This window comes from Pezoporus wallicus, unplaced genomic scaffold, assembly GCF_028554395.1.
Source record: "Pezoporus wallicus isolate ANWC-B61680 ecotype Strahan unplaced genomic scaffold, APGP_CSIRO_Pwel_v1 contig_8188, whole genome shotgun sequence".
Classification (NCBI taxonomy): Eukaryota; Metazoa; Chordata; class Aves; order Psittaciformes; family Psittacidae; genus Pezoporus; species Pezoporus wallicus.
The window spans coordinates 5,009,365-5,037,115 of NW_026640104.1; the positions used below are offsets into that span (position 1 = coordinate 5,009,365).

General features: G+C 36.5%; 1 protein-coding gene across 1 annotated transcript in view; it reads right to left on the reverse strand.

Moving 5' to 3' along the window:
- Positions 1-27,751, reverse strand: part of ATRNL1 (attractin like 1) — a 507,795-nt gene that overhangs the window by 225,063 nt on the left and 254,981 nt on the right. The window contains exons 25-26 of the mRNA XM_057417243.1: positions 21,165-21,226; positions 2,515-2,593 (exon numbers count right to left, since the gene is read on the reverse strand). Coding sequence (XP_057273226.1) covers positions 2,515-2,593; positions 21,165-21,226 — 141 coding nt within the window. The remainder of the gene's footprint in view (positions 1-2,514; positions 2,594-21,164; positions 21,227-27,751) is intronic.

The following is a 27,751-nucleotide window of genomic DNA, read 5'->3' on the forward strand; positions in this document are numbered from 1 at the left end:
TGTATGTTTTTTTTATATCACTTACTTGTAACACTTCATTCCAAAGCCTTATAAAATATGCTGCCTATAAAAACAAATTCTCTGATCTAGAACAGAGAAAAATATTATGGGGAACATTATGGAAAATTTGTGTTTGACATGAACTGCTGCTGATGCACAATAGCAGACTGAAAATAAAGGAGATTTGCCTAAACATTTACATTTCATAACGCTGCCACAATCTAGGTACTGTTTCACACCTCATTTAAAAGAGGAAGAAATACAAACTCATGTAATTTTTAAATTAAACAAGAACATTTCTGAATGAGAGACAGATAAATTTCTCTAGTTCAAGAAAAACCACACATCAAAACTGAAGCACGGACCTCAGAGTTTTAATCCAGTTACCATGTACTTTCTGGTTTCCTCTTTGGGAAGAAGCTGATTTATATTTATGTTGTATTTATCAGTGAGTTTATATGAACTTCCCTTCCGTCTCAGAAATGTCATTAGGAAAATAAAACCTGGAAAACTTAAACTTCTTATATGAGAATGTGCTCTTCATAGAATGATGCATACAGACTACATTAAAAATACTCTATTTCAAACATCTAGGAAGGTAAGAATGGAAAACAGATTAGACCCCCTAGATCTGTTAAACTCATATGCTCATATTTGTTCTTAAACATGTCAATGAAACATCCTTATTAACATGGTAAATGAAATCAAAGGATCGCTATGTTCTGTCACAATAGTTTTGCACAGACCTATTAATAAATACTGAGACAAACTCAAATGAAATATTAATAAGTTGAATAGAATACTGCAGTTTAAAGTAACTTTCATCTGTACTTTGCAAGTAATAACAAAGACATGAGCACTTGCCCTTAGAGGGAGAATATGCTTAACAATATTCATCTGAATAAAAAAATACCTAAATGAAATAACAACCATAATATATACATTTTTCTTTGTAGCACCAGTTCAGAGCTAAACCTGGACATGAATACACTATAATTTCAGTGAGGGGAAGTTGTAAGTGCTAGTAACCTGGCACTCTTAAAGCATATCTACATTCACTGTAGACTACATTAAAAGTTACTTAAACATCCATAGTGCCAGTATACTAAGAATAATTAACTAAAGAAAAACTCGTATTTTTTTAAATCTACAACATTTAGAAACAACATTTAAGCAAGTGTTGTTTCTAAAATTATCAAGATTAGACACTTCAAAGAGGAAAAAAAAATCACTGTCTAAAATGATACATAAGAACCAAATTACATATGACAACTATCAGTACTCATCATCTGAACCGTTTTATATGTGTAGCAGTACACATAACCTAAGTTAAATCTCATTTAAGTTTAATCACTTGTTAACAGATAAGAACAAATATTTGGGCCAACAAAAGAGTAAGGGGAAATTATGTATGAATATTTATTGAAGAGCTTCAATTGTGCCACGGTTTTAATGACAGAATTATTGATATTAATGGAGACAGAATTTTGCTTAGAATTTACAAAGAAAAGAGAATAAAAAAGAAGAAATTACAAGCTCCTCGCAGAGAGTGTTGTCTACTACTCTACGTTCCAATGATTGTTCATACAACACAGCCTCAGTCACAGCTCCAAATAGCTTCCTAGAAAGTTTGAGACACTACAGTATGATCCCCTGTGTTCAACTTCCTAATGTTTTTTGCACTATTACTTTGAGACTATTAAGACTATTGGGATGTATTAAACAGTATGACCGGCCTGTCAAAAGATGTGATTATCTCTGTATTTAGCACTGCTGCAGCCTCACCTGAGTATTGCGTGTAGCTCTGTGCCCCACAAATTAAGGAGGTGAAGGGCCCTGAATGTGCCCAGAGGAGGGCAACAAAGCTGTTGAAAGGGCTGGAAGGCATGTCAGCTTTCTATGAGGAGGAACTGAGGACTTTGGATTGTCTGGTTTGGAGAAAAGTAGGCTGAGAGGTGACCCCATTGTTCTCTACAGCTTCCTGAGGAGGGAACGTGGCAAGGGAGGCACTGATCTCTTCTCCCTGGTATCCCGACTGGATGCATGGGAATGGTTCAAAGCTACATCAGGAGAGGTTTACACTGGACATGAGGAAGCGTATCTTTACTGACAAGGTGGTCAAACTCTGGAAGAGGCTTCCCAGAGGTGACTGGTGCCCCAAGCCTGTGAGTGTTTTAGAGTCATTTAGCCCTTAATAACGTGCTTTAACTTTTGGTCAACCCTGAAGTAGTCAGGTTAGATGACTCGTGTAGGTCTCTTCCAACCAGAATACCCTATTCTAATTAAATATTCCACCATAATGAAAATTTTGCTTTCTGCAACCTCATGCTGCAATTTCTCTGATTTTTAACAGCAGGAAGAAAGAGTTTTCTTCTTCAGTCCAGGGGAGAAAAAAGTTTAGAGGGGTATTTAAATTACGTATACAGGAAAAAGCGGAGGTGTGGCTGTCCACCAAAGGTCTCAGTTTACCCTGAAATATAAAGCTATTACAATAAACTTAAAAGTTATTGATACCTCTCTCCGTCGAGAAGCCCAACAGGTTTGTTTGATTTTCCAAACGACAGCAGCTACCAGCAGTAAGGATAAGAAACAACTGCAATTACAAAAGAAAAACATAATTGTAACATAATGGTCTGAAAAAGCTTATATTTTTAGGGTATCAAAGGCAATTAAAACACATTTACATGTGGGGAAAACCCCACAAATATAAAGGAAAACTAAACTCTACCACATGATAAACAACAGTCAACCATCCAAGTTCACCCAAAAGAGAATGCACACCTCTGATGGTTGTCTCCATAAAATGCTATTACTGTCTCCATTAGCACAGAATAAGCTCCATTTACAACCGTCTACATACCCACAGCAGTCTCAACAAATATGCACTTTTAGCAGATGGAAAAAGAGAGTGAAGGACAGCAAAAATTTGTATCCATTTATACTTCTCTCGGTTTGTGAATTCTGAATAATTTCCTGGTACATGGGAATGATGACTATGCATGAGTATAATTAGTATAATAACTGCACATGACAACAGGTCTGTTTTATCATATTGAATGTTTCTATGGTAAATTTCCCAAGGAAAACATCTTAAAAAATATGTCCACATTACAGTCCCAAAGACAAAACAGAAGGAGACAAAAAAAAAAAAAATCAAAATTATTAAACTTCTGCAGTTCACAATCAAATACAGTATTTCTGTATTTGAAGCATGTAGCCCATTCAGGATTAGAACTCTCAACTTCTTTTGGTGAATTTCTGGATACTGACAAAAGGCTTCTAAACTTGACACCTCATGTAAAGCACTCAGAAGATCTTTTATTTTTTTAGACTTTGTTTCATAAAAGTATCTGCATTTTCTAGTTGTGTGAAAAACTTGTCAGTCATGGTAGCACATCTGCTGTACACAGTGCTTTCAATTAATACTGCACACTGCAACGGTTGATTTATACTACTCATACACGATTTTTTTTGCCAAAAGCTTCAAAATTCTATTCTTTGACTAACATGGGAAATACCACAAATTCCCTGAAGCAGTGTAATTCAGAGGAGTACTGTGCATAAATGCAAAATATAATCATTATCCATGCAGTAACACTAATGTCTTCCTTTCTCCAGTCTCCTTTGAAAGCAAGTACAAGCCAACTGTGATTTATATTTGGTGCCTAGGTAAAAGCAGAACACAAAAAAAAAACCACTGACCACCAGAATTAGTCCAGTTTCACAGCAACACCTTTTAACATTTTTAAACCAATAGCTCCTTACAAATACTATCTCCCAGCAATGTTTTCCCTACCATATAGTATACTGTCTACCTAGTAACTGCAACAGATGCTTAGGGGCAACATCACAGTACTGACATGTTGCCATAAATGAGCATGCTGTGCATGAAGTAAGGTTAAGCCATTTCACTTACTCTTCTCCTCTACAGTCCTTCCAAAAAAAAACTAAATCAGGGAAGTATCAGCAACTCTGCTTAAAACGATGAACTCAAAGCTCCTGAAATTTGGAAAAGATTAATACATTCAAAAGAGCTGGAGACAAGAAACTAAGAGATCCTTGAGCTGTGTGACTGCTTCATTATGACCAGGAACTGAATCTCTTTCCTAAAAAAATACTGTCCTTCACAGTTATTCATTTCTTGAACAATTCTCTTAAGTTAGTAGAAGAAAAAAACTTCAGGGTTCTGGCTGAAAAACTTCAAATTGCTTCTGTGCTCTGTATGTCAATAGACCTGGGTCACACACTGAACTATCCTACCATCAATCAAAACATCATTTAGTTTACATGTGAACAAATTCAGAAATGCATGCTTCAGACACACACCCATAAAATAATATAGATCACTGGAAATCATAGCACTGAGAATGTGAAATGTTTACTTAACACTTTTGCATTATCTTTTCTTGGCTAGTAAATATGAAATAATTGACTTTCTTCTCTGTTTTTTTTTTTTTTAATAATCAGAAGGGAAAAAAAAAATCTAAATTCATGTTAACAAAAAGAAAGACACAGAAAATAGATTTTGTCAAACTAACCTGGTTCCAGGCTGTGGTGAGACAATAGCCTTGGTTTATTTAGGGCAATAAAAATTAAATCTGACTGCAAAGACTCTCACAGTAGCGACTGACTTGGCAATAAAATAAAAGCATGAAATTCAGTGCCAATGAACTGAAGGCAATGTGAACAAGGAAAAAAACCAACTCAAACAAATTCTCCAGCTACAAATATACAAAGATGGGTTCCAAATTAGCAATTACCATTCAAGAAAATGGTCTTGAAGTCATTGCAGATAGTTTTTGAACAGATCAACTGAATGTTTAGCGGCAGTCAAAACAGCAAATAGAATGCTAGGAGGGATTGGAAAAGGAATAAAGAACAAAAGAGAAAGTATCAGAATGCCGCTGCATAACTCTATAGCATGTTTGTATCTTGAAGCACACATCACCTCACCTCAAAAATACTAAGTTTAACTTAAAAGATACAATGGAGTACATGCAACTTGGCCAGGGGAGTGCAATGGTAGAAATAAGATCTTTTCAGGTTTGAAACAACAGGGAATTGATGTGAGATATGACAAAGACATTAACATCACAGGCAAAGAGCATAAAAGCAGGACAAGTATAAATGGATGTTCTGCAGTCCCCCAGTATAGTTAGCTGCTTCTTGTTTCAGAGATATAAGAAAGCAAAACGTGAATTGTGCCAAAACAGAGATCAGTGCAGTGCAAAAGAAATGAATTAAAAACAGTCCAGCTGTCAGAAGCGGACCAACATCAGAAAAGGAAATTTCTAGACAGGTTTGCAAGGCTCCCCCTGTGTCAGACCCAGCCAGTTTCGATGAGCCTGATATATAATGGCTGAGATGTCAATGCTTTACACGGAGACTGGGAAAAAAAGGTTAATGGTGAGGAGGGCACCGAAATCATAGTGTGCAATTAGTCAGTTGTATCTATTTCAGCAATTTTCATTTATTTTTAAACATAGTCCTTGCTAAGTTGTATTTATGAGAACAAGGAATCAAGGCCTCATTGACAGAGCAATAGATACACATTTCCCCTGGAATAAAGCACTCAGGAATTCAGTGTGAATGACCAACTCTGTACAAATTGCTGCTGGGGAAACAAAAAGGGTTAAAAAAACCTTAAATATTCAGGTGCACAGCAGTAAGCAGCACTTGGAAGATAAATTTATCACTTTACAAGGTATTGCCAAATCAGATACTATCAGACTTGCTCTTTAAAATCTTGGATTTGCTGTTTTTAAAGGAGGTTGGAAATTTGGAAAGAATAGAGAGAAGCATCACCAAAAATATTTAAAGGTTAGGGAAAATCTTGTACTGAGAATGATTTAGCAAGCTCAATCATCTCACTTTTCAAAAAGATCAAGTGTTGACTTGCCTATAGTGTGCATGAGTTTCTGTGGGGATCAAATACAAAGGCTCTCATTCATCCAGCACAGAAATGCTTAGTAAGAAACACCGGCTGGAAGCAGACACATTTGAATTAAACTCAGACATTATTATGATTTATTTTCTTTATCCTAAATCAATGTTACATATACTGAAAAATATTTTACTATGCTGCAATGACTAGATAATCTAAGATACAGAAAATGGATGGATGGTGAACAGGAAGTATAAAAAACAAACCTGCTTACACAGACTTGTCCGCATGGTCATGGACTGGGTCGACTATTTCTAACTGTCTAGTTGAGACTGAATTACATTCAAATACACAGAGAGATGCCTTTGAATTGCAGATGGCTTATGAAACCCTGACCTAGAGTACAGGGTGAACGACTTTCTGCACTTATGAATGCAAATCTTCCCAATAAGACAATTATCATGCTAAAATACACTTAAACTCACAGCAGTACGAGCATTATCAGGATTACCAAGTCTCTAGAACAAAGAAATGATCTGCTAGACAATAACAACATAGTTTTGCACAGTTGCCCCTTCAAACCATGTGGAACAAAACAGGAACAAAAGCATGCTTGAAAAAAAACAGTTCATCACCAGTGGTGTGCATTACAGACTGATGGAAAGTTACCTTCTTAGCATTAAGTAGGAGACAATAAACAATAGAATGGATGAACTGAAGAGGAAGAAGCCTTGAACATAAGCAGCTTATGTCGAATACAGTAAAGCAGCCAGGGAAAGGCTGCAAGAGAATACAGGGTCTAGCAGTAAGGTGTATGCTAGACAGAGGATCTTCCCAGAAGGGCTCTGGGTAGTATGAGAATTACTGATTTAACAGCACACGGACGAGGAAAACTGCAAGGAGTAATTACTGCATGCGTAACACTTGTTGCAACGTACAGAGTAAATTTTTAACTTAGAGAGGTCATATTTAGACATATTCAGTGCAGTTCACAGACCTGGCTGAGGACAGGGTTTTCTGTACCTGAGAAACAATTTTCTCTGTGCGTGCATTTAGGAGGAAGACTGAAAAGTGTAAAGGGAATTAGTGGAGGTGTTGCTGCTTGGTATGTGCAAATTGAAACAAAACCTGCAAACCGTCTTTAAAGAAACTCAATTTATAGGGATAAACACAGGGGAAAATCTGGCACAGGTAATGGTCAGTGTGGTTGGACTAGATGAATTAATGACACACTTGTGCCTTAAGCTCTGTGAATGCATTACAGAAACACTGTAGAATTCCTTTCTCTTATTCATTGCATATTAATGCCTGTTATATATTGCATCAAAAGATTACTCGCATTAAAATGAAATAATTTACTTATTTTTACAGTGATGTAAAAGGAACTATTTCATGAATTAAATATAAATCTTTTAAGGACCAATATTGAAAACAGAAGGTAAACAGAACTAAGCAAAATGTTCCATCCTTTACTACTTCTGTTCTCATTCTCTCACATGCAAAGAGAAATTAAAATGTCCAAAAATGCATGTAAACATTCATGCCTGAATTATTGCTGTTTTCATGACTTCACTTAATCTGCTAATTTGCATAATAATTCAGTATATTTCCATATTGCATGAAAACAAACCCTTTCTCAAACTTTACCTTAAAGCTATTATACTTTTAACTCTATTAAAATTAAGAATTGTGTGGGACTCTACTTGGAGCACGCATTATATTGACTCATGAAAGGGGCCAAAGTCAGACACAAATGGGCTTTCAGCCAAGGCACCTAAACTAGAGCTAGTCCAAAGTGAAAAAACAAGATGCATATAGTGGGTGTCAGGTCCTCAGCATCACTTTACTGAACAGAACCGTATTGTCCACATTGCCTTCTAACAGAGAGCACCCAAAGATTACTTTATAAGGTGCCTAGCAGTCCCACTGACTGCCCACATCCAGGCAATTATTGCTTCATTACATGAACCTTGCTGTGCTGAGTGAGACCCTAGTTAAATATCCCTCTAGATCCACACAGCTCCTGCCCATTGGTCTCACTCTCTTTGCTAAGAGCACAAGAATGTACATGACTTAACAGTGTTCCTATGCTGTATTAAGGTTTCTCCTTCATACTATGGTATTTTTAAACATGACCAAAAATAATAGTATTCAGTAAAAAAAAAAACAATTGATGACAGAAATCTTTTTAAAGTCATACATGCAAATAAAACAAGCCTCATATCTAAGTTAATGCTTTTAAATTAGTATTGCAAAAGTTTCCTAAGAGATCACGTATATTGTTTTTCTGATGTACTATTTACTATCTTTTTATTGGCAAATAGGGCACATTTTAATTGATATGTTATAAAGCAAGCACAATTCTTCTAAAATAAAAATAACTGAACAATTATTTCTCTAAAACCCTGTCTTTGAATAGCAATTATTGTCACAGCAACTGATTTCTTTCGTTGTACTTGACAAGAACATTGTGTTTATGATTATGATGTGCTGGGTTCAGCCATCCTTGCTTGTATTAACTAATATACGCTTGACGAGCAACTCCAAAGATTTCAAGAGGATTATCTGAAGTACAAACCACTGTAAACATAACATTAGGAGTCTGATACATATGAAAGAAGTATAACATTTTCTATGTTTTAATGATTAATTCCATTGCTCTGAATCACACAGTTTTACAAACATTGTTGTAAGTAGGAATATTTCAAAGATTAGCAATTCTGAATGATTTTGGGAATGAAGTTATGTGGTTTCAAATTAAAATGTGTGAAGACTTAAGAGGAAAGCAGTATTGACTAGCAAGAGGTTAAGATATGCAGCTTCCAATCCAGGGTAACACAGAACGCTGGTCAGGGAAACAAATCCTGGCTGACCCTGTGGACCCAAGATGTTATCAACCAGTAGTGATGTTTCCTGGGCAGAGTGAACTCTGGCTAGTACAGCCAATGAAAGGCACTGCCAGGTAAGCCAGGATTACCAGTTACGTTACTCGGGAATGTGCTTCTCTTATTCTTGCTAATCATGAGAAATACTACCAGGACCAACAGCTCCATGCACTGGCTGCACCCCACACTCCATTTTCTGGATCAATCGGGTAATAGTTGCAACCTTCTCCTCTTCAGCTACAGATATTTTACTGTTGCATACTGTTAAAAATAGCAGGTTTTTTCCCATGATGCTAGATCTATGTCCAATTCTAAGCCAGTTTTTTCCTGCCCTTTCATTTTAACAAAGTGATAGCTTCTGAGACCCCGCTATCTCCCCCCAGTTTTGCCATGAAATACAGAAACCAAAGGGAAGTTTAATTCAACTGTGAACCTTATAATCTAAAAGTCATACAAAGGGTTCGAGCCCTCAGTTCTCGCTTTCCAAAGTGCAAGCTGAAAGAAATGCCTGAATATGAAATAAATTATCTGGAATGGTATTTAAAGCTTCAAGTATTACTAAAAATCATTAAAATGCAAATTTGTATTTATTTGTGTTTCAAATGGAATTCATACAAGTTAAGCAACACCTTTCAAGTTCATTTGAAACTAATTACATGGATAATTCTTCTTAGCCAGATGACAGTGATTAAAATGCTATTTTTGGATGCAGTCCTGAAAATGCATATATTCCATAAAATAAATCTTGCATGAAAGTCACGTAACTGCCCCCAAAATTCACTTCTCCCATCTCCACAACTACCAACTTTATAAACCCCGGAATAACAGTTAAAAAGAAATACATGTATGGCCTTCTACTAATATGGTCCCCCCAGGCAGAACCCTGTGTTCGGTAAGAATGCAAGGTAAAGAATATCTACATTAGATTTGTTTTACTGTGTCATGGTTGATTACCAGAAGCAGTGTCCACACAGAGATGCAGTTTACATAATTACTGACCAAAGTTTTAAATGAAGATATACAAATGTAATAAAGCCATAATGGAAACATCTTAGCTCATGAATTAAAAAATACATTCATATATGGAGAGTCAACTGAAAGCGATTTTGTTTAATACATGCAGAACTTCTAAAGATGGCAATAGAAAATCTGCATACCTTTTTCTGATGTTCACATAGCAAAGTAATTGCCATGAACATGTCTGCAGCTACAGAAAACACTAGCATGTAGTTACTCTAAGGAGAGAAAAGGCTGACAGCATATACAATAGGGATTAAAATTTAGGGTAAACTCAAGTGTTAAATGATATAAGCTTTCCTGTTTATCTGAGTATTGAACATGGTCTTTTGTTGTTTCTTGTTTTGTTGTGGGGCTTTTTTTGGTTTTTGCTTTTCTTTTCTTTTTTTTTTAAGGAAACCTAAAAGAATAGGTTTTGATGATTGAATATTCCTGCATTTTAACAGTGCTCTTCAATGCCACCCTAACACCATCAGATATCATCAGTGCAAACTCAAGTTATACCCCAAAGAAACATCAAACCTTTGTGCAGGTTTCTACCTAGTATCACAGCAGTTCTTTTAACTGAGCACAGGAGGCCACATCTAAAGAATTTCCTATTCCTGTTGTAGGCAAATACTACAATTCTTATTTTCATAACATCTGTCTCAGAATCATACACAAACTGCACAGTTCTGTCTGGAAACAGATGTAACTGGTACTTATTCTCATGTAGAACAAAACAAAGGAAGGAGAAAGGCTGAGATGTGCTTGTTCAGAAAACACAACAGATTCTCTTTCCCTGGTAGATGTGACATCGATCATTGATTATGCCAAGCTAAATGAAATATCTTCAGAGACAATGGGCTGGGTGGGGGGACACCCTACTCCCATATAATAAATTCCTGGTTTCTGTGTGCTACAGAGATTAGATGGTTTTTTATGAAGGACAGAGAAGTTTGGCAGATCAGCGTAACAGATCTTTCTACAGAATTTCCTCTCCCATAGATTAGATTAGATGGATATGAAGATAAAAATGTATTTCTATCTTGGAAGACTATTACTGACTATGGCAGGAAGATTGGAAAGGAATCCCTCAGAAAGGATCTTATTCCCTGATCTTTTGAAAGAGAATACCTGGAAAACACAGGGATATTTTAACTCATTTTAAAGAGCCCTACTAAAATCTCAGACTCAGTCAAACTTTAAAGATGTCTGCACTGGCCACTGAAGGAGCATGAGCATGTGATTTTTTCTTTAAAAATGGTAGACAGTGCTTAAATCTCAGAACTTGACATAACATTTTTGAACCAGTAGTACTCGCATGGGTGTAAAATCATGCCCTCCTCTAGCAGTATCTGATCAAGCAGCATTTCTTTTAGCATATGACCTGTGTTCCATCTCTACCTTGGTATCATTCAAAGTAAAGCCCCTTCTAGAAACCACTTTCTATACAGCTACATGTGCTATCTTCTGAAATCCCAAATCGAACAATTTATTCCAACTCCACAAAGGTAGCAATAGTTTTTAGGTGCTTCCTGAGCAGCTCTAACCTGATGGGGATCATGGGATGACACCACTGGTCTGCTGCAGCTGGACTCTTGTTTGAGGAATTCTCATTGACTAACCATCAGGCCATTTTTAGCTGCACAGCCAACCAACCACTAAAAAAGATGGAAGCACATGTGTGGTCCAAGCTCACTGTTATTCCCACAAGCCTCAAAGGAGTCTGAATTACCCCAATTACACTATTTTCTTAAGTATCTGAGAAGTTTGCACCACAGACGCCTGGACCACCTATGTATGTATACTGTGACTCCACTAAAAAAGATATATTTAAAGTATACCTGTGTGAAATATATGTGGAAATGTTTTTTACATAAAATTCCACAGGCACTATGGGAGAAGAATGGAGTTCTAGAATGTGACTGTTTTACTACTTAGATAAATAGCAATATAAACCACAACAACAACAAATCAAAGAAAAGTCTATGAGCTGCCTCTACCCAAGCCCTTCTACCCAGAACACCTACACTGAGTGAGGCAGCACAATATTCATGGTAGGTATTCATGGACTGATTCATTCAAACACCAACACATGGTAGCACAATGCACGCCTGAGCTCACAACACATTATAAACAAAGGTTTAAATGCACAGGCTGAGGAGCTCCAGCCCTTTGGCATGTAGAGTGTAACTTATTTGGGGAGTAATGAAGATTTATTGTAGTAGAAGGTGCTTGTTGCCTTTAGGTGGCCCACTGGCAGCGGTAAATGTTTTTGATAGTAGCAGCTTTTCTGTTTTGGCAGTGGAGATCTGTTGCACGGCAGAGGAGCCAAAATAAAGATTATGGGGAAACTAAAGTAGTACCCTGTGCCATGGGGCTTTCTGACTCATTTCCACAGGACCACTGGATGTTGATGTGGCACAGAACATTTGGACTGTTCTACAGAAGTTAAGAGAAATACATGAAAGGGGAATGAGCCTTAAAAAACCCAGCATACTGCCAAAACCATGCTCTAAGTCTCTAAAGGAGACATTTAAAATTACCATTAAAAATGTAACCAAAACAATTTTGTTGAGGAAGAAGAGCAAAATTAAGTAAAATAATAACTAAAACTTCAACAATGTCATCAATAAAGCTTCCCTATTTAAGCTCTGAATGCACAACTGAACACAGGGAGACTGAAGTATCAATGTTATCATCTAAGCTTTATATATTTTAAAGTAAGCAGAGTAAATGAAATGTCAATATAATGCATATTAGTTTATTAGCAAGAACAGCTACCAAACCTGTGTAAAATCATTTATTAATATATATTGAATGCAGAAAACCAACTTAATTCTTCCTCGCCTGAGGCATAAACTCCTATAACAGTTTAAAATCATCTCTGACGACTACCTCTACAAAGCCTGGGTTTACTGGTCTTTGCTGTGCAATGAAAATCAAAATACTTCTTGTAGGTAGGGAAGAAAGAAATGTGTTTAAATAGGGAATTTAGCTATTTGAAAGAAAATGATTATGTAAAAAAGCACTGATTTTTTTTTTCATTATGTGTATGTGCCAAAATGTTACAGAGAATGTGTGTGGTGATGTTAAATAACTCCATTTAATAAAATAATAATTAAAAAGTAACTATATCATGTATAAATGCATAAATACATATTTTACATTTTCCTACATACTTCATTCCTGTTGTCTTTTCATTTAAATATACCACAAGCCATACAAGAAGCTACTATAGTAAAGTATGAATGAATGACCAATTATGTGAACAGCCTTTATATACAATTAAAAAGGGAAAGTGGATACAGTGTACATCAGGACACTATCCAGAATACCAACATTCACAGACCATTCTGTGAATGGCAACATGATATTAAACTATAGTGAACCATTTAAACTGAAACGGGAAGTTCAGGTTAGATACAAGGAGGAAGTTTTTAATGGTGGTGAGGCACTGGCACAAGTTCCCCAAGGAAGTTGTGAATGCTCCATCCCTGGCAGTGTTCAAGGCCAGGCTGGACAAAGCCTTGAGTGGCATGGTTTAGGGTGAGGTGTCCCTGCCCATGGCAGGGAGTTGGAACTGGATGATCTTAGGGTCCTTTCCAACCCAAACCACTCTATGATTCTATGAAATATATTATGCAGTAAAGCTCTAAAAGTGAACTTTAACTCTCGCCAGCCCTTCCTTTCACCTCTTTGATGCAGCAAATAAAAAAGATTTACAATCAAAGGGGCTTAAACTAACCTAAACTGAAATTAATCTCCATAGAATAAATAGAACATCACATCCATAAAGTGTGATTATGTTTCTTTTACTCCTAGAAGAGACTTTCATATTTCATATAATTTTATGATTTTGCCCTTCAAGGGTGAAATACTCTATATTTCTCTCAGCAAGTGACAGTGTATATAAAAACCCTAGATTTAAAAAGAAGAAAAAAATACTTTTTTTTTTTGCAATGATTTTGCTGATTTATGCAATCTTAAGATGTCAAATTAAGGAGGAAGAAAGAGACTCATTCATTTGAACCAATTAGTGAATTTGGGAAAGCACAGCTATCCAATACCACAGTTTAGCATCTTCCAAACCAAAAGATTCGCATTATCTCAAGATTATTTTTTTTATGCTTTCCCCTCATTCTTTTCTTTCACTGCACTGCTTCTTTAGTGCAGATGTTACCCTTTGATAATAAATTACAGAAATATAAAATATATTTAGAAAGGAACCAAGCCATGTCACCAATGTTTAGCTTGAGTCAAATATAATCAAAAAAATCTAATACATTGCTAAGGAACATTTCCCTTCATTATCATAGAATCACAGAATAGTTAGGGTTGGAAAGGACCTTAAGATCATCAAGTTCCAACCCCTCTGCTGTGGGCAGGGACACCTCACACTAAGCCATATCACCCAAGGCCTCGTCCACCCTGGTCTTGAACACCGCCAGGGATGGAGCATTCACAACCTCCCTGGGCAACCCATTCCAGTGCCTCACCACCCTAACAGGAAAGAATTTCCTCCTTATATCCAATCTAAACATCCCCTGTTTAAGTTTGAACCCGTTATCCCTTGTCCTATCACTACAGTCTCTAATGAAGAGTCCATCCCCAGCATCCCTATAGGCCCCCTTCAGATACTGGAAGGCTGCTATGAGGTCTCCACACAGCCTTCTCTTCTCCAGGCTGAACAGCCCCAACTTTCTATGTAATATTTCTTTTACCTTTTCTTAAAAGGCAAATATATTTGAAGTGGTAGGTGAAAAAAACCCATAACTCTCCTTATTAAAAGCCCTATTAACATGAAATTGTCCTGAAGACAAATTAAGGATTCTTGGCTTTCCAGGCCGAAGAAGCATTATGACTGCTTTGTAATTATACTGTAAAAAAGAATACAAACCCCCTGCCTCCCCTCAACCTGATATTTAGAATTATAACTGAAGAGACTCAAGACATGTAAGGAAAGAAATATAATTTTGAAACTGTAGAGTGTTTTCCTAAAGTATCACCAAAAATTTAGAAAATATAGAAAAAAATTATAACATAGAATACAATGGGGCCACATATGCCGATTATATTCAGGTTTTAAAACTTAAATAGATGATGCACACTTTTTAAAGTGTAATTTTACTGCAGCTTTTGGAAGCCACAGCAGGGTTTCCATAACTTGGCTGCTTCAGAAAATGTAGCCCACCCCCCCCCCGAATTCTAATAAATGAATTTAAAACCAAAAAAAATCTTCTATATAAAACTGTTCATTTAGTACCAGTAAATGCTACTGGAATATTTTTATTAATATTCCATGAAGAAAGCTCAATTCGTGAAATTCAGACGCCTATTCTTAAAACTAATCATTAGATCTAATATTTTAGTATCTATAAAATCCATAGCATAACACAGTCTAGCACTCTTTTCTCTCTCTCTTCCTGTGATTTATTACAACTGCTTGTAAGGACCCTGAATATTTCTCTACTGCCACAAACAGATCGCTCACTACAGTGTGCCATACCCACTGCATGTGCAGAGACAGACTGGCACAGTGCTTGAGAAAGCTGCTTGTCACTTGCTATAACGGACAATGACGTTATTGCCTATAGGCAAACACTAATATATTTTACTTCCTTTATTTTCTTTGTTATTATTTTTCATCAGCAGCTTTCACCCCACTTCACTCTATGCTTACATCTGGAAACAAACTTCTGAAGTTAACTTTGCAACCGGCACCACGGATTGTCATGAGGACTCAGAGCTGCTTTTCCTTTGACTGAAAATGACAAAAGCAACATTTTGAGTCCATTTATCACAGAAGAAAACCTGTTCTTGCTCTTCTGTTTACAGTACAGTCGACTGGAGTTTCAGCAAAAAGTGACCAGGATTAAGCACTCTAGAAGATAAATAGCTGTGAGTGCCAGCGGTGTTTTAGCCTAAGAAAACAATTGACTAATCGCATTTAAGAGAATACAATATAAAATGAAGGCAATCAAAACACAAGCACAATATGATTTATCTATAATGCTTCTTAGGAAACAAAATAAAATGCAGCTGTAAAAAGACACATGCCTGAAAGGAGAGCATTACAGAACTGTCTCAGAGTAAGGAAGCATGCAAAGTACTGGATCTTCATAAAAGGCATAGTTTCTTCAGGAGCCTTGGGAAGTACACTGTAGGTGCCACCTTCTGAGACCTCCGTGACCAACACAACTATGTATGTGGCAGCGTTGATTCTAATGAGATTTTATAACAATAGAAGTAGTGACAAAATGGCTTTTGGAGCGGGAGGCTACAGCACAATGCACAGTGAAGAGTGCAATTTAAGACCGTCTTTTTAAATCTTCCAAATCCTTTTACTGCCCCCAAGTTTTCACCCTACAACTCCCCTCTGCACTTAAGCAACTAGAGAATTTATTTCTAGCTAGTACGGACTGAGCAGAAATTGAAATTAAACACTTCAGCAGGCACAACGAACAGCTCTCACTGTATTTAATGCATATAGGAAGGGAGAAGTTCAACATTTTAAATGCACTTACTGAAGAAAGGAAAAGCCAATTATCTGCTGTATATCAAACAGGTCCATAGGCCATCTTCCGGTATCAAGGTGAGCAACTATGTACTTTGAAGAACAATGTACGTTGAAATCGAACGGCAAGTACTAGTACACTCACATGCACTTCCAAATGACTCAAAAGACAAACGAAAGAAGAAAACCAAGAACAAAATAATGGAAAACAGTTCTGTTCACCATGGGATTAAGTGACTCATCCCTTGTTTTGAAGAGTAACCGATCCAACGGTACTGAGGAATCTCCTTTGCCTGCAGGCCAATAACAAGTGGCTGTCTTCTCAGGAAATATGAATACATCAAATCACTCTACAGTGATGACAAAGTTTCCGGGTGGTTCAGAGAGTGGAAGACACAATTCAAAACAAACTCTTAGAAAAAAAACCCAAAACCAACTCAGTTTGCCCACTGCAGTATAGACATGCTTGTGCCAGTGGAAGTCAAACAACTATTTGTTTCTAAGTGAGGTGAAAACTGTTTAATGCACCACTAAGTAAAAATCAATTTTATTCCAGCCCCAAAGGTAAAATCCATTCTGCTGAGATAACTTGATCGTCATGTTACCAGAAAATATGCTAATTTAGATTTATACAACTTCTGCGTTTTCTGAGAACACAGCCATAGTGGACATGATCTGTTCCTGACACAGTGTTTTGCCTTTCTTACACAGATCAATATTTGATCTCATAAAGACAAGCACGCAAAAAACTAGCATTAATTTATCATCCTTTACTTTAAGAAAAACAAAACAGGAAGCCAGGCAAACGCACTAAAGGATGCCAGTAAAGAGATGGAATTCCCTCATGGCAAATTTGCACCCAGAATGGCAGATTCAGGTATTGAAGGTCTCAGGAGCTGCGATCCTAAATGACTGTAATTTTCCATAGAATTTCTTAAAGGGTACACAAAAGCAAGATTTTGAAACTTTCAAAGTCTCCCTATTAATGAATATTGCTCTGCCTACTAGAAATCAGAAATTCTGTAAATCCTAATAGTAAGAAGACATGTTATTAAACTGACTAAAGTGAACCGCTCCAGCAGAAGTGAAATCCACCACTGGCAGCTCTGCCCGAGAGCCAAAGACAACAGAAGGAACCGTTCTGAGAACATAAAGATGTACGTTCAGAGAAAATGCCTAATTAGTTAGTGGTTTGTCCTATGCATTTGAAACAGACTTTAAAAACAGTCATGACAATAGCACTTTCATATCGTTACCTATCACAAAAATACTAATAGCTAACCTTTGTCACCAGAATCGACTTCATGTTTGCCTGTTTTGTGATGATGAGACAAAAACACACTTCTTACCAGAACTCTTGCTGCAGATCCCCAATACAAATAGTTTTCCGAGAAATACGTGACTACTGATAGCAATTCTTAACTATAATTTTATTTAAAAGCAAGGTTAGATACAAAGAGTTTCCTGGCTCTCAATTCTGGATTTACTCAAATCATATATAATAAAAACTAACAAATATTGAACACTGACAAATTTTTTGCATTACAGACTATGATCTAAAGTAAATAATGTTGTTAGAAACTAAAGATAATACATATATTATTATAAAATCCCTAACATGCCCTGTCCACTTACTTAGCTAAAACAATATATTTGTGTCAGACTTGTAAACCCTAAAAACTTCTTTATAATTTATAGTTCAAGAAAAATAACAGCACAACAGTTAGGCTTTAGTGTAGGTAATACAGAAATACACTTCCTTTAACTATGGGGACTGCCTTTCCTCAGTATAAGATGACAGATCATTATTAATTTGCTGTCTGTGACATTTTCTAATGAGATCTGTACTGCTCCAAAGCAGGTGGAAAAGAAAAAAGGCACAAACTCCACAATTTGTGTGGCAGCTAAAAGTCTTCAAGGCACTGACTAAAGCAACACAGATGCTACAGTTTCTGTAACTGCATGAACGGGTTATCACTCTTATATATCTGACTGATTCACTTCTACTTAAAAAAAAAAGTCACTGACCCAGCAGATACAATTAAACCTTCCAGTATAAAAAAGAATGAAACTAGTTGTTTTTTTCAAAACCCCCTTTTTTTTGTATTAGTTTACTGTTCTAGGACATACAATAGCAGTATGTTGGTATAGGAAGCATTAATTGCAGATCCAATCACAGCTTTTCAATTTTCTTATGTATAGCTTACAATAAATTCCTTACAGAAGAATATTTGAAAAATCATGAAAGTTCTAAACCTGCTTGTTATTTGAGGTTTTTGATTCAGGCAGTAAAATGTGCATCTCATCTTCCACTCAGAAACACACACCCTATAACAGAAGAGCTTCAAACTAGACTTTTGAATGCTTGTTAAAAACCTGTTATTGTCAAACGAGACTACTTGCTGGTTTGTCTAGGCAGCCAGGGAGAACAGGGTTATGCCACGTGCTCAGAATATGAAAAATATAATCCTAGATGGGAGAAATGCAAATGCGTGTTTATCTAAGGTTGAAAGATGTTTTCTTATCAAGCACATTCAAATTGTCTTTAAACACAATTATTTTTCTCTGTCAACAATCCCAGCAAATATGACCTGGGTTATTCACGTTATCAACATAATTTGCTGCTGTTTAATACACCACAGTTCCATCCAGTAAAATAAACAAACAAACCCAAACCAAACAAACCAAGAAACAAACAAACCAACCACTATTAAAATACTTTTCTTAGGCTACAGACTATTGAAACCAAATTTTCAGATAAAGTCTGGATTACTATCAACCATCAGGATGACTAAATCTGTCCATGAATATGAAAAAGAAAATAGTTATTGTTACATTTTCCCAGCAGTAATATTCTATAGGTTGTTTAGACTGCTGAGCCTGTAGCAACAACATCCCATTTAATATCTACTGAAAGTTTTAATGGTGCTACATTGGAAACTTTTCACTCCCAACTTCTTGACCTGGTTTTCTGTAAAGGACACACTAAGTATTTTTCCTACATTTATTTACAAGACACTCCAACTACTGCCCAGTGACAAACAACCTGACAGTTTCTTGGATCATTTACACAGACTGACCATTTGCTAGCTTTGGTGTCAGTGAGGATGCTTTGCTCACAGCAGTTAGGAGCCAGAAGTGTCTCTGTGACATTATGCACAATAGTGATAAGAAAATAAATGGATTTTTAACAGTGATGAAAACCCCATGCCTCTGGGCATAACACTGAAAAAAACACACAGAAAGCACCAGCTCATGTCTTGGAAAGAGCCACTTCAGCAAAGCAATAAGCCTGAGCTAATCTTCCTAGAAGAGTTAACACAGTAAACACAGTGGTATTAAATATGTTTTTTCATTAATTTCTTTCATTAAGAACTAACTCAAAATTCTCCTCTCCCCTCTTCTCAGGTTCTGCTTTGCAAACTGTGAATCTACTGTATGCTCTACTTTCTATTTCTATTGTTTTCTTAGAAATACAAGAACTCCAGCTCCTAAACAGCCTACCTATATCTACAGACACCTTAGTACCAACTCAATTGTAGAAGAGCAGTATACAACCTTAGATCACGATTTTAAAACATATTTGATAACCCCTCTATTTTTCATCATAACCATCAAACCTTAGCCTGATCTGTGTGTGCCTTTGGAGAATGTCAATAACTTGCTTGGACTGCTGTAATAGCATTCATTTTACTCACAGCATTTCATGATTCTTTCACATAGCCCTGCAACTAGGTTCCTGAGGTTGATTAACATTATGCTTGCAAGCCCAACTGAGCTAAGTGCCAGCTGAGTTAAAGGCAGTGATAGGATAGATGCCAGGTTTCCTACAACCTCTCTCTCTGTAAAAGTTTACATTGGCCTTTGCTTCCAACCAGCTTACTGTTCTGGCAGAGAGATCTCTTCTTTCATCAGGATCACGGTGAGTTTGCATTTACCAGAATAAACCATACTAGATAAACCGAAAGGTGCAATATACCTACAGAGATGGCTTCACCATCAAAGAGCGTATAGTACAGCTTTTCTAAGCCTGCCTTAAGGCACAGAGCAGAAACAAACTGCTTTTAGTCTACGTCTGCTATTTTCCCCAGGGTGCCTCTCTTCTACTGTACTTGGACAGACTTCGCTTTCTTCTATGGAGTTTGTAATCAACAAAACAACCCAACACAAAAACCCACCAATCAACCAAACAACGGCAAAACCCCCAACAATTAAACACATACACTTCATGGCTATTGGGGAATATCTTCACAGGAAGACTTCAAAGCACCATAACTAGTCTGTGTAAGTTTATGATTGTGACATTTTGCAAGATAGCCGAACCTTTAAGAAGACTTTCAGTGGAGTTTTGTTCAGTGCTAGAATACTTGTCCCTTTGCAGTTGAAGCCAAGTCCTGAATTGCTGCCACAACCAAATCTCATGCAACATCTACCGTGTTCCACAATTAACCTCTAACACAGGAAAGCATCAGTAGTGATTTGGCTTTATTAAAAATACAAAGCTGCTGAACAGAGCCATCCTTTTTAATAATTCTTTCAAAGACTTTACCAAAAAAAAATCACACACAAATTCCTAATTTAAATCCATATAGCTGGCTTCTCTTAATCACTGTAATATATAGTAAATACCTAGCTCATATTTATGAAGTAAGTATGAAGACTGTATCACTAAATATGAAATATATGAAACATATAAAAGATGTCAGCAGCTGCCTTTAGTTACAGGGCAACAGCCTGGATTCTCCACCGGCCCCAATTAGAGAACACAGTTTAAAGGCTTCATGGCAGGCATTTCTCAAGATTAAGAAGCTGGTTAAGGTATTAGATTGATAGAAAAAATCATCATTATTTCAGTCAGAAGACAGAAAACGCAATTTACCTGAAGAAGGTGACAAAAAACTGCACCAGATCCATGATGGTATTGTGCTGTGAGAAGGCAATCTGCAAACAAAACAGAAGTAAATTACTACATTTCCAGAGTCAACAGCTCTTTAGGTTAGGGCTTTTTTGCCTCATGGATGATTAGTTTCAAGTGCAATTTCAATCTAGTGTGAACACACCTATATTTCCCAGAAAGTGAGGTGAGCAACTAACCCCCATGTCTTTGTCTGTGTCAAAATACAAAGGAAGACAGCCTTTCTATTGAAGTTAGGAGGAATATTCACTAAAACTTGCTTGATATGAACAATGAAAACAGCATGTAAAATATTAAGAAACCATACTGCTATAAATTGTTTTCTTTCTAGTTAGCTGGTTTAACTATCACAATTTTACATTTTAATAAAAACACCAAGACAAGGTTTTAGAAATGACAGAAATTATCTTGTGCTTAAAAGTAACGCATTTTAAAGAGCTTAATTGCTTAATATTAAAAGTAATGCAGATGTTAATTTAAAAATAATCCCAGATAAATCTGATACATAATAAAACAAACTGTTCCAAAGCAAATCACTTCAAGGTCAAAGTAACAAATATTCTTTCAGGCTACATTTTTACAGCCTCACTAGAACGTGCCTCAGTTCAACTCCTTACTATAATTTTTCACAAAGATTTAATAATTATATCTAAGAGAGCATATACACACAGATGCACATTCACACTGGCATGCAATAGAGCCTATAATTATGATTATAATTACTTTTTGCTAATGTTAAGAACAGTACTTAATATTTAAGTTATATCTACAAATATCCTTAAGTCCCTCCCTGTCTTGTTCAGTTTTTCCTAGTGTATAATTATCAAACTGAAGATACACAGAATCTTCTACTCTGAATTACACAAAGTGTTTAACATTTCCAGCCTGTTCAAATAATTATTGTTTTTAAAGATATTTGTGCATTTAAGATCTGATCTTGACTAATAATTACACCAAATTACTCTTCATAGCCTTTCACAGAGGACTTGTGACCTTTTGAAATGACAATTCACGATACTTAAGCTTTATTTATTTATTTTTATTTAAGGGCAAAGCTATAATGTAAACTTTGGCCAAGCTGGACAGAGCCTTGGGTGACATGGTTTAGTGTGAGGTATCCCTGCCCATGGCAGAGGGGCTTAAACTGGATGATCTTAAGGTCCTTTCCAACCCTAACTATTCTATGATTCTATGATTATACTATTATTGTACCTTGTCCCAGCTAGACACAGTGAACCAAAGGTCACACTACTCAATAGCTTAAGGAAGGAGCACCCTGTAAACAGCATCATTCCAAGAATAACTTTAGGGGGTACATCTCTAAAATGGGATTTCTCCCTTCACTAATATTGCACAATTACAAGCAATGCAACAGAGTCTAGAAGCTCTGGAATTCAGTATAGAAAGCAGACAATTCAAATTTCACATCCTGAATTATTAGGTAAAATACTCAATAAATTAATCAGAATATAATTTGGTGTACTCAGTTATACTCTGAGTGCTACAGTTCATTTCCTCTCTAGAAAGGAAATCTAAATGTGTCATTAGATTGCTGTATTATGATCAGGGCAAAACCTATACTCTAGCCCCAGAGCCTGTGGAAAGACAAGAAGCTGAAGACCGTGCGGGAACAAAGCAATAGAAAGAACTCTCTGACTCACTACTCCAGTTAAATGTACAAGTTTTCACATTTTTCCAATATAACCAGAAATCTTAAATTCTCAGAAACATAACCTTAGACTACTGTCATGATGAATACTGTGCGAAAACGAAGAGCAATTAGCAAGTAACAATATGAAAATGTTGAAGAGAAAGTACAAGGTAGGCAAAATTGTCAAAGATTCTGCTGACATCAATGTAACCTTTATTTTACATTGAAAAGATAAAATCTGAGAAAAGATCTCAAGATTTCTTTGTCCAATATTAAGTGCATTCAAAGCACAAACAATTGTTAAGAATACCTTGTATGAAAAATAAAAGCATTCTACATTCAGTCTTGATTTTAAATGCAGGCTGGGTTTTTTTTTCAAATAACATGTAATATTCAAATTAACTGCTGGCTTTTCCAGAATGTTTTTTTTTACAGGAACTATACTTCAGCACATGAACTAACACAAAGTGAAAAAGAAACATTCCAGTTTCAACAGAGTGCACCTTTTGGGACCTGTTAAAAAGGTATTTGTTGAAGAAGCATTTATATTTTGAATTACTGCAATTATTTTCATTCAAGGTGTCAGCATTCATTAATAGCATCTGTCAGCCTAGAAACAGCTACAGTCAAGGGAAACTCCTGCAATCAAAAACCGCAGTCTGATCACAATTCTTTTTTCTAACAAACTCTAGCGCCTTTATTTCTCTTTTTCAACCCAGAGCAAATATGAAGTAAGCAGATTTACAACAATTTCATGATTTTAGATGCCTGTTAATTATTAAATTATTTGCATATCCCTAAACTCAAGATGGGATAGATGAGTTTTGCACGAAAACAGACACCAAATTTTACATTTCTCCTCCTAGTCATCAAATCACCTACTCAAGACAATTGCAATGTCCTTCTGCTGGAGCCCGTGTTTGCAAACCTACTGAAGAACCTCTGTCTGTAATACTCACTTGTTCACTTGTATGGGATATTCTTGACAGTGCTCATGCTTTACAGCAAAAAACACAGGAAAATATAAAGTTCCCAGAAGTAATTTCATTTTTTAAGCAAACATTAGCTTCTAATGATTACATCAGAGTTCATGTTTAAAAGATGAACTACAGTATTTTCTGAAGAAACAGTACCACGCATCTTAGACTAATTTCAATGCAGAATGTTAACAAAAGGAATGTATATTTTAATTAGAAGTAGATCACAAAGGGACAAGTAAATGTCATGAATCTAAGCCTCCTGTAAAGAACCATAATACAATTAGAAATATTTATTTCCATGGGATTTTCATCTAGATATGAATGCTATTGTCTTTTGTGTGTGTGTGCCTAAATAGACAGGGACAAGAGAAGGAAAACTTTTTCAAGCTGAGGTTTTCACTTAAGACTTAAATATACAGGAGATGAATCTCCCTTTTTTTAATTTGCATCATGCCTAAGTAGCCCCCGGGTTCACCAAAATGTCTAATAAGCCTACAGATCTCACAGATATTATATGCATCTTATACATGAAGATAAAGATAAACGTAATCTCAATTTCTGATGAACAGAATCACCGAGTGACATGTGGAAAATAATTTTCTATGGCAAAGGATAGCTCCTATGAGTTAACACAATTTCCAACATAAAACTATTTCCCTTGAAGAAAAAGGAACAATAACACCTCTGCTTTACACAGCTTTACACTGAAAAATGGAGGTAGGATTATAGTACCCTAAGGCATTGCTTGAAAAACAATTTCAGGTGCATATGCTAATTTTTGCATTCACCGACATTAGATTTCTAGGAGAAGTCAGGACTGACAACAACATGGCAGCTACAGATACGGCTAGAGATGTAGATATGTTTCAGTAACTGTTGATGATCTATGCTTCTCTTCAAAGGCCAGCTTACAGACAGGAAATTCAGTAAACATATGATCACTGAGCAATCAGCAATCATGTAAGAAAAAATCAGGTACTCTGATTATTTTGCTTAAATGTAACTACAATTACGTGGGATATTTTTAGAGAGGGTAAAAAATGGTAATGACTGTTGTTTCGTGTTGGACTTTGAACATGAAGAGTGACCTGCACCAGTAAAAGGCAGATGGTAGGAAACTGTTGTTTTCCCACCAGAAGTATTTAACAGGCAAATGACAAAATGTATGTTCTTTTCCTTTAGAAAACAAAAATTCCAAAAGAACATGGTAATAAATGGATAAATTTACAACTGAATGTTAAACTGATATTGAATCCAAGTTACTTCTGTCTAAACTAGAGAATCATTACACACTTTTAGGAAGAGGCTAAACATGGCATACATTTAGTCAATGTATTTGCTCTCCTAGAACTTGAAAAGAAAATTTTAAAGAAAATCTATGTGAATTTTGTCATATGGAACATGGCAAATCTAGTCAAATGTTTGAATCAAGTTCAAATGACTCAGCTAATTTATTATAATCAGCAGAGATAGGAAGGCACTTCGTAGGTGAGTGACTAAAATAGATGTGGGAATCTCATACTGTGGAATGAATTACCCTATGGAGCGGCCATTCCTCTCTGCTAAGAACACAGGGAGTCTGTGATTAGTGTATACTATAGATCTCATGTCAAACTTAGAATATAAATAATGTTAGGAGAGATAAAGTTCTCCCACAGCTTCTAAGCAGTGCTCGGGTATTTCTGCAAAATAACATAATGCTAACATAGGAAAAAGCAATATGTCTTCTTGCTGGGATGAAATGATCAGAGAAGCAATACGGAGCTAAGCGTCTGCTGATAGAACCCCTACTGCTTTCTACTGGGTTGATGCCAGTGAAGAATTTAGCCTAATGGTGACAAACTGTCCTCCCAGATGATGGGAATTAGTGATAATAAAACTTTCAAAATGATAACATATATAGAAAATTAAAGATAAGAAAGAAAAATCCTACTCAGTCTCACAACCTTCACATCAAGATTTAATAAACAGCTTCCACAGGTTACTTCTGCATGCTGAAGTCCTGTCTCTCATGATAGCATACACTAGATTATCCAAATATCTACCCCTTTCTTTCTCAAACAATACAATAACTACAGGATATTATTTCCACCATTCAGAGTAATGAGAGGCTGAAAGACAATCTAGGTTTGTATTCAAGTGAGATAAATGACATTTTTGAAGATTTTTCCAGATGAACTTTTTCATGTCTTGCACTTTGCCTATTAAATTCACACTCATACACCACTTTTTCACTGCTTTATCTAATTTTGTGGTTTTGTGTACACATATGACCAAACGCATACAACACAGAAAAACCCTCAGTAACTTCCAAAAGTTAAGGAGACTATCTGGGGGAGGGGAACTGTTATCTAACTTACAGTTTAATTCAGGATCCAAATGTCTTCATAATGCTTAATACAGACATTATTAAGAAATTAAAATGTTGAATGTTAAAATCAATGAGAGAATGAAAGACAGTTAAAAAGCAGTGTCCTGGGGTCAGCAGTACCAGTCATTTTTCTCCTTCTTAGTAGCTAGTGCACTGCTGTGGTTTTGACTCTCAGCCTGAGAACAGTGCTGATAACACCGATGGTTTTAGTTGCTGCTCAGTAATGTTTAGACTGATCAAGGACTTTGTGAGCCTCGTGCTCTGCCAGGAAGGAGGGGAAGCTGGGAGGAAGCAGAGACAGGACACCTGACCCAAACTGACCAAAGAGGTATTCCATAACACAGCATGTCATGCCCCGGATGTAGAACTGGGGGCAGTTACACAGAAAGGCTAGATCACTGCTCGGTCAGGCTGTGCATTGGTCAGCAGGTGGTGAGGTGTTTTATTCTCTTCCCTTGTTATTTCCCTTATCATTATTATTATTATTATTATTGGTGGTAGCAGCAGGGATTTGTGTTATACCTTAGTTAATAGACTGCTCTTATCTCAACCTGTGGGAGTCACATTCCTTCAATTCTCCTCCCTATCCCTCTGGGAGTTGGGGGAGGAAGGAGTGGGGAGTGAATGAGCAGCTGCGTGGTTCTGGGTTGCCGGCTGGGCTAAACCACAACAGGCACAGACAATTGTTGCCAGACCTATACTACCAGAAAATTATTTTAGAAATAAATCTTTGCAGGATTGAGTCCTCCTACAAATTGAGTGTGAAGCAGCAGATTTCTAGACAAGATCTTCTGAATCTCTGTTTTTTAAAAGCCTAGCTAGATTAAATGGACAGGCAGGAAAATTAAATATGGAAGTGAAGCAAGGGAACGGAGTGAGGGAATTTGTCAGGCAGAGTTGAACGACTGAATTCTTCCACAAAGAGAAGCACTGCATGACAATATGTTTTTTTTCCTCAAACTACATTAAGGAAAAGCCATTTCTATCAACTGCTAGAATCGGATTTCTCTCTTCAGCTTTCTTGTTATGACTTCTTATGACATCTTATTATGACTTGATAAATTAAGTCTCCAACTAGGAAAGCTGCACCTGTTAAGGAGTGTATTTCTGTATGTTAGAAACAAAGAATGATAGAAATGTGGACTGGAAGAAATACTGCAAGCTCATGTTGTTCCACTTCAAATTCAAAGCCAGGCTACTGTCAACACCAGATCAGGTCAAGTGTCTTTTTCCAGATAAGTTTTGAAAACATCCAAGGATGGATGTCCTACAGCCACTCTGGGAAAGTTGTTTCAGTGCAGCACTGCTGACATAATGAATGTTTTCTAACAGAATCTCCCAAGGTGCAGCTTGTGGCCACTTCCCCTTTTTTACCACATGCTACTACAGGATAACTTTAGCTTCATCATCCCTGTAACTCCTCCACAAGTAATTATAGCCTAATATTGGATGCTCTTTGCCAGACTAAACAAGACAAGCTCCACAGCTTCAACCTAGCTTGTGTTCTTCAAGGCCCTAAAAATCTCTGTAGCACTTCTCCTGGACCCCC